General features: G+C 41.8%; 1 protein-coding gene across 1 annotated transcript; it reads right to left on the bottom strand.

The window, feature by feature from the left end:
- Nucleotides 1-3,477: 3,477 nt before the first annotated feature.
- LOC131306338 (pollen receptor-like kinase 4) lies at nucleotides 3,478-7,389 on the bottom strand. The gene is made up of 3 exons (XM_058332516.1): nucleotides 6,558-7,389; nucleotides 4,931-5,539; nucleotides 3,478-4,177 (listed from the first exon to the last, which is right to left on the bottom strand). The coding sequence occupies exons 1-3, from the start codon at nucleotides 7,222-7,224 to the stop codon at nucleotides 3,501-3,503; spliced, it is 1,953 nt and encodes a 650-aa protein (XP_058188499.1). The 5' UTR covers nucleotides 7,225-7,389; the 3' UTR covers nucleotides 3,478-3,500.
- Nucleotides 7,390-8,127: the final 738 nt, after the last annotated feature.

The following is an 8,127-nucleotide window of genomic DNA, read 5'->3' as shown; positions in this document are numbered from 1 at the left end:
GATGCCTATGGTGTTTTGTGCGGCGATGGTTTGGCTGCGGGATAGGGTTTTGTGAGGCTGGGTCTATCTGGCAGGTCTTTCTTGGGCTTGTTTGTTTTGTGGGCTTTGTTGTTTATTTGGGTTCCGGGAGTGCTTGATTGTATTATTTTTAGACTCCCGTGTTAGACCTTAGGGGCTGGGCTTCGGCTCATTTGATGTATTGTTCAACTTTTTGTTGGATTTTCTTTTCCCCTCTCCCTATTTTTAATAAATTTTTGCCTATCAAAAAAGAAAAAAATTACATACCATATATAGTTGCCAGGAAACATAAATAACAACAATTTCGAAACATATTTAGTGTACTTACAAGTTTCAAAAGATTGCGGCCATGTCAACAAGTATTTATATGTAAACCACCCGGTACTCCATCACTAGCAAAATGTATGTATCGCGTACCACAACCCTAATTTTGCATCAAAAGTGATCAATTTCGTCGCATCTATGGCTATATATATGCACTCTAAAGTCACGAGTACGTAAAAATCAGATTTCGATCCAGACGCTTTCCATCCAAAGAGACCAATATCCAACTCAACATGTGTTACTAGGACCACATACGCAAATCGTTTCAACCAGCCATATATGCCTTTCGTCTATGAGTTAGGCAAACCAAATTAAGAACACTCTTGGTAAGCAAGAAACCGAAGGTGATCGATCTTCTTCTACCTCCTTGGAGATCGACTTCTCGATCTGAAACCGAAGGTGATCGATCTTCTTCTACCTCCTTGGAGATCGACTTCTTCCTCAGACTAGCTAAACGCTAAACGCGTTGCTGACGTCCCTCTTGTGCCCACGTTCCCTTCATGGAGAGAAAGATCCATTTCGATCCATTTCTCTAGCCAAGTGTAGCATGTTGGGAGTTCGTCTGATGCATTGAGGCAAAGAGTCTACTACATTACTTGGGCCCAATATACAATAAATGACCCATATTCACTTAAAAGGCTATGCCTTGTAGATGGTGAGTCATCCAATTGTATATTAAGATCCAACTCTTTTTCTATTTATCCGATGTGGGACTCAATGTTCACACATGTTCTAACAGTTCCATCATTGAACACCTGATGAATTAATGCCCAAAATAGAAGAAGTAATTCAACCGCTCTGCTCCTTAATTTTCTTTTAGAGCATCTGAAGGATGATGATATACATATATATTCCATGTGATGATCGATTTTGTGAAGTTGCTAGTGGAGTACCAGATCGATGTTGCGATGATGATCATCAAGGTTCACCAAATGCACATCATTTTGTGCCAGCTAGTAATAAATCAATAGTGTCGACGTTAAAGTTTCTTTCACTTTGATATAATTTCGCCCATTGACGCCTCTTTTCCTTCGCTGTTTCAGCACGCATACCCACAATCACCGGTGCCGCCTTGATCTCTTCCAAAGATAGTAGGTGGAGAGAGAAATAGAGTAATGATTGAAGATAGAGGTAATGATTGGAGAGAGATAGAGAGAGATGTGAAAGTAATAATTAAAAAAATAGGATAATGATTGGAGAAAGAAATAGGGTAATAATTGAAAACAAAACTAAAATTAAAACTAAACCACGAATTGAACAAAATGTTCTATCATTCTAGTTGATCAAACTTGGAGTGTGCTGCTTATATGTATATAGAACTTCTCTGCATGGGGTTTTTACTGCCATGCATGAGCACATAAGAGTAACACTAACACTCGTGAGTTCCAAAAACAAGTACAGTTTATATGCTCATATAACATAGCAATTTATTTAACTTGAGTAGAATTATCCACGGAACCGCTGTAAACAGGTTGTTCACGGAGTCGCACGATCTCGGTCGTTCATGACGGTCTAGATTTAAATGGAAAAGTTTCATTAGAATCTGGACCGTACAAAACACTTTGGACGCTCGAGATTCACCTCCGTAAACAACTATTCACGGAAACTCCGTGAAAAAGTTTTTTTCTCATTTAACTTACCCCAGATGAAAGGATCAACTTAAGGTATTCGTTCCACCCAGAGAGAAACGCGATTTCGTCCCCTGTAACACAAATAGGGCGCTGTTTGGTTCCCAGGGGAGAGGACATAATTTTGTCGCCCTTCAATTTTTAGCGGGTCTGTTATACTCCCTCCGTCCCAATTTGTTTGTCCAATTGTCAAAATACGTGTCTTTCAAAAATATAGTTATATCTTACAATTTATAATTTTTTTTATGATTTTGAAGATTTTGTATAATAAAACTAATTGAGATCTATCAAACAAGATTCATATTGCATATTAAAAATATTACGAATTGAAAATTATAGCCAATTCTTTGAGAGGTCAAATGCTCTCAAAAAATCAAAAAGGGGACAAACAAACCGGGACGGAGGGAGTATTGAATAGAGGTGTAAATGAGCCGAGTCGAGTCGAGCCGAGCTTGGTAGTGTTCGAGCTCGGTTCATTTACTAAACGAGCCTAAAACTCAAGCTCAAGCTCGAGCTCGGCTCGTTTACTAAACGAGCCGAGCCTAACTAATTTACTTAACGAGCCCCTTCAAATGGACTAAGCCAATACAAATGAGCCGAGCTTTTGAGATCGAGCTTGAGCTCGATTACTAAACGATCCGAGTCGAGCCACAAGCTGCTCCCGAGCAGCTCGATTCCTTTACGGCCCTAGTTCTAGACTTCTGCTCTCTCTCACCCTGTTTCTCCCTCCCAATTTGAAGAAAACCCTTTAGTTGATTGATTTTCTTCTCTTTTTTTTCACATGACCAAGCGCATACTTAGCGGATGTGGGACATTAGGATCGTAACATATCACCACGCTCCGCAACCGACGTCCACGGTGGCCCATCACTCTATTGGCATGGAACTCTCATCCAATCAATAGGTCATTCCCTCCGGGAGTCGAACTACAAAGCCGCACCCATACAAGCCCATACTCGCATAGGTGCGTCCGAGCCCATACTCAACATGGTGGCTGGCTCTGAAACTCACCCTTGAAAACCGGCTTATAAGAGGAGATCCCAAAGAGCTTAGCCGATGTGAGACATTAGGATAGTAACGGTCATCGACTACAAGGTATTCGATCTCCGTCTGCTACCACGTTAATTTGCGTAGCACCGGGACGAAGACCAACAAAGTAAAAATGAAAAGAGAGACGTATGCAGTTCATTGTGATATAAGAGAAAATTCCCCAAAAAGATTATATATATATATATATATATATATACTATATAGTATATACACATTTATATCAATATAGACAAGAGAAAATTGTTTTTCCAGTTCTACATTAGATGAAAACTGAAATGAAAACCCCCCACCCTGAGTTGTCTGTTCCCACTCCCACAAACTTACATTACCAAAATTGAAGCATATATCATCCCCATGCACCCCCACCCCCAACTTAACTTCCAAAAGAAGAAACTAAACAAAGAAAAACCCCTTTAGAAAGTCATTGGAAGCCTCTCTCTCTCTCTCTCTCTCTCTAGCTCTTTGTCTCTGTCTCTCTCTCTCAACCATTGATGTTGTAGGAGAAGTCATCTGACAACCCTCTTGAAGACTTCACATCTCCTTCACTTGTGTAAGATGAGTAGAACTCTTCATCGTTGTGCTTCTCCTTCACCTCCTCAATCTTCTCGATAGCCTCCTTCATGTCCCACCTCTTCTCCACATCGCTCTCGGCGCAACGCATGCCTATCTTCAGAAGCTTCACCATCTCCCCCTCGCAGTTTTTCGCCGCTCCCATGTCCTTGTCAAACACTTCGTCCCCGTTCCACTGGTCTTCGCGAACAACCGAATGAACCCAAGTCACTAAATCTGTGTCGCCTCCTTTCCCCTGCTGCAGGATGTTTGCCGGGAATTTTCCGGTTAAGATCTCCAGTATCAGGATCCCAAGACTCCAGACGTCGGTTTTCTTGGTTACCCGATTACTCTGCTTGTATTCCGGGGACTTGTACGCCACCAGGACATCTTCGGCATGCTCTTGGTTGACTACTGGTACAAGCCCATAGTCGGTGAGGAGAGGCTCAAAGGATTCATTGAGAAGAACGTTTGAGGATTTTAGGTGGCCATGCGGTACGATTAGGCTTGGGAGCTCATTGTAGAGGTAGAGAAGGCCCTTTGCTACTCCTTTGATGATTCTAAGCCGGGTCGGCCAGTCAGGGCATGGATGGCCACGAGAACGATTGCCTGGCGATCACAAGATTAACTCAGTTAATAAGTAAGCCTTCCACATACTTTATAGACCTAACAAATATTTCGTTCACCAGCGCTATGAATGCAGTGTTACCAACACAATATTTGAGACGATTCCGAATAAAAATTCCTTGGGTCTGTAAATGCCCAAATCATTTACAAGTGGAAGTATTGAACTGCATGAAGAGCATGTCACTCAAATACAACCTACGAAGGTTTATGTTTCGCAGAGAAGGCCTAGCTTGGGTACTCCGAAACTAAGTGTATAGTTTAACTAAAGTCTAGTTTATTTGGCCCAATGTGCTTTGAATCAAAGTTACAAATCTCCAGTTCCTCAAGTTTCTTCTGCATTTTGTTGACAGTGACACTGCTTTAGTATAAAATGTGGCACAACCGGTAATGAATCTGATCCACGTATTTTGAATTGGATGGACAGGAGTGTCTTACTGTCTCGGATCGCATCCTCTGAGATGACCCGTGTGTCCTCTAATTTAGTGGTTGAAGATTTTCATGATCAAGTTGTTGAAAGTCGAAATTGAATTATAAATATCGGTAATTTAGTATGCACAGATAGCTCGCTAAGACGCTAAGTCTATCACCTAAAGTGCAGGATGAGATTCCTGCTCAAAAGCTTTTTTAGCAGTTAAGCATTTTTTCTCGGCGAAAGTCAGCTGTGTTAGTTGTAGTGAGGTTTGGACCCGGCCAGTCAAATACATGAGATGATTAACCTAGCAGAAAGTAACATACCATGGAGATGAACAGCCAAGCTGACATTGTCAACATACTCAGAAACCAAAAGCTTCTCTTCCTTCCTATAGTAGAAAGCCACAACTGGAAGCAAGTTGTTGTGCCTCAGCCTCCCAAGCCTCCTCATATGCTCTTGGAACTCCTCTCTCCCAACATTGTTCATATGCCTAAACCTCTTCACAACCATCATTTTCCCAGTCATCAGAGCTGCTTTATAGGAAGACCCAAAATACCCACTTCCCAATACTTCAGCTGAGGCCTTCAGCAAATCTGGCAAGTCAAACTTCTCCACGTCCTCCCTTAAAAATGAGAGCTTCCCTACGTTTTCCCCCTTCTTGCTGGTGGTAGAGTGGGCTGGGGATGCGCCACCTTGCTCCGCCCTGTCTAGGTCATCAGAGGCCACCTTCCTGTGGCCATGCAGTGGCGGCGAGGATGCGGATGTTTGTGGCGTCTGGTGGCCGCGCTTTTGGAGGACGATGATGATTACAATGATGGCCGCCAGCAAAGCCACCACGCTTACCGCGACTAGCACGATCGTTACAGTGGGTACCTTTGAAGCCGAAGCGGAAGGACATGGGTCTAATGGCGCTCCGCAGAGATTTGTATTTCCTGTTTTGACAAGATTAGAAAGTGATGAACAATGTTACAATCAATCTAGTTTCATAACCACTTTTACGCATACAAATGCACAAACACGCACACAAGTATGCGTCGAGCCACAATTGCCTGAGTGTGTCAATGTGAGTATGTATGTGGAACTATATAAATCTGTCAGATGAATCTTTGCCCTTAAACTCCTATATGCTTTCGAGCAATGCTATGGTGACCATCATTATATTGGTATAATTTCATAGGATATTCAAGTCATTTGAGTTAATAGTGATGAGATTATAACAAAAACCACAGATAGTCCATGGTATTGTATCCGACAATTTATTTGATTGTATATCCGATAAGCATTTAGTTCAGGCCGTACAAATTTTAACTTCACCCTGGATATGTGGCCTCCTTGAATATATAGTTCAATCTGATGCTTATATGATCAAACAAACCTATCAATCAGTATCTTCAGTGTCGGCTCTGAGATTCTCGAGGCCTAAGACCAACTTGTGATGGGAAAAAAAATATTCTTATGGGGAAGGAAAAGAGAGACGACTAGGATTTGAACCATGTACCTATTGGATGACAAACCAAGCTTTTCCGCAAAGCTAGCTAAATCATTTGTTATATAAACGCTAAAGTAAATATATACTACACAACTGCCTATGTCTATCTGGGCCCTAGTTTTGAGCAAAAATTCAGGGGCTTAAGTCCGCCGCCTTGTCCACCTTAGCTCAGGGCTGGCCCTGGTCATCTTCCTTTTTCAACTTCTATGGCCAAATAGTCATGCAAGAAACTTTACAAATGATACATGTACATCAAACTAATTCTATGCTTATCACAAATCAGATACATTATGATTTGGTTCAATGCAAACCCATACACATTATCAAACTCACTTAGAAACTTGAAATATTCTTGATTCATTATGCACTTTTCTTAGTTTCATACGGTACAAAATATGGGCTAGTTTTGTGGTTGATTTCTGTGTCCTTGATCAAAATCGAATGTGAAAATCGTGTCAAACCTGAAAACGAGCTCGCGTTCATCTGGCTGAGACTTGCAGGAATTGGGCCTTGCAATCTATTGTTGGACACATTAAGGAATCTCAAAACGCCTAGTTTGAAATCCGGTATCTGCCCTTCGAATTGATTCCCATCGAGGCTCAACTCCATTAGCTTAGACAACGTAGTCAGTGACGATGGGATCGGACCCGTGAACTGGTTGTTTTCCAAATGAACCTTCTTCAAAGAATGCATCCCCTCAAAGGCATTGGCCTCTATGTTCCCAGAAAACTTGTTATTCGACAGATAAACCGTTTTCAACTCACCGAGTTCGTTCAAAGCCGGTATCGTGCCTTCGAAGTTATTGTTCATGAGGCTTATTGTTCTCAAGCCAGGCAAATCGTTGAGCGATTCGACATCAATGGCACCCGATAATCCCATGTTTTCAAGTTTTAGTCCCCAGACAGTGCCATTTTGGCAAATAACGCCGTCCCAATTCTCCTTATCGCCGGAACAAGGCGGTACCGAGGAGTTCCAGCTGGACAAGATCCCACCATTGTTATTGATTTTTAGTGGCTGTTTAAAATCAAGAAGGATTTCTGATTCCAACTTGCAGGAAGAATTTACAATTTGCAACGACAAGAGAACGAGGGCGATGAAGCCCCGACGGGGGAGATTGTTAGGTGCCATGAGAGGTATCGAGCGGTGCGCGCACTAGCGGGGTGGCGTGCGCGCCCTGGTGGGACTTGCAAGTGAAAATGGTGGTTTCTGGGGCAATGGGGGCAAAGGGGATTGGGAATCAGGAATGGTAGTTTTGCGGGCATGGAGAGAGAGAGAGAGGGGATGAGAGAGAAAGGGAGGGAGGGAGGGAGGGAGAGTAGGAGAGAGATGCCAAGAATAGGAAGGGGAGTTGGGAAGTTAGTGAGCAGGGGACAAACGAAATAGTAGGGTGCATGAGATTAGAGGATCAAAAATTTCCCTGTCACTAACATCAAATTACTAATTTAGGAAAATTCTGGTCGTTCGGGAAAATGGCGAACTTGTTTTTCGGTCGTTCGGGAAAAAGGCAAACTTGTTCTTCAGTTTGTTTAGCAGTATGTGTGTTAGACGAGCCTGCAATGTGCATGTTCTTGTGTTTAGATGATTGATAGTTTTCGTTCATCCTTGTTTTGTGATAAAATAGCTTGTAAGCCTTTCCGTCTTTGAATGAAATTCGCATGTTAAAAGAAATGCATCTAAAAAATGGAGCAATGGTTATGTTTTTTTTTTTTTGAGTTGTCTCAATGAGCATATTGTTAGGGCTCTCATATATTTATTTTGACTGTCATGATGCCATTATACAGAGAGGAGATATGGGAGACAACTGCGAGCCTTTTTTGGCCAGGGATTTGTACGAGATCCTTTTATCTTTGTAGATTCATCTAATCGAGACGAATCAATAATCCGCAAAAAATTAACGCTAAACAAATAAATGTGGAAAAAAATTAAATAGTTTCGCTAATAACTTTTTTGCTTCTATTGGATCATTTTTTTATTTTGGTGTTCAAATAAGAAACAAGTATTTCTAACGTGCACCAGAAATTTTGATGTGCA

The sequence above is a fragment of the Rhododendron vialii genome, chromosome 1a (assembly GCF_030253575.1).
Source record: "Rhododendron vialii isolate Sample 1 chromosome 1a, ASM3025357v1".
Taxonomy (NCBI): Eukaryota; Viridiplantae; Streptophyta; class Magnoliopsida; order Ericales; family Ericaceae; genus Rhododendron; species Rhododendron vialii.
This window is presented reverse-complemented; position numbering and strand designations above follow the sequence as displayed.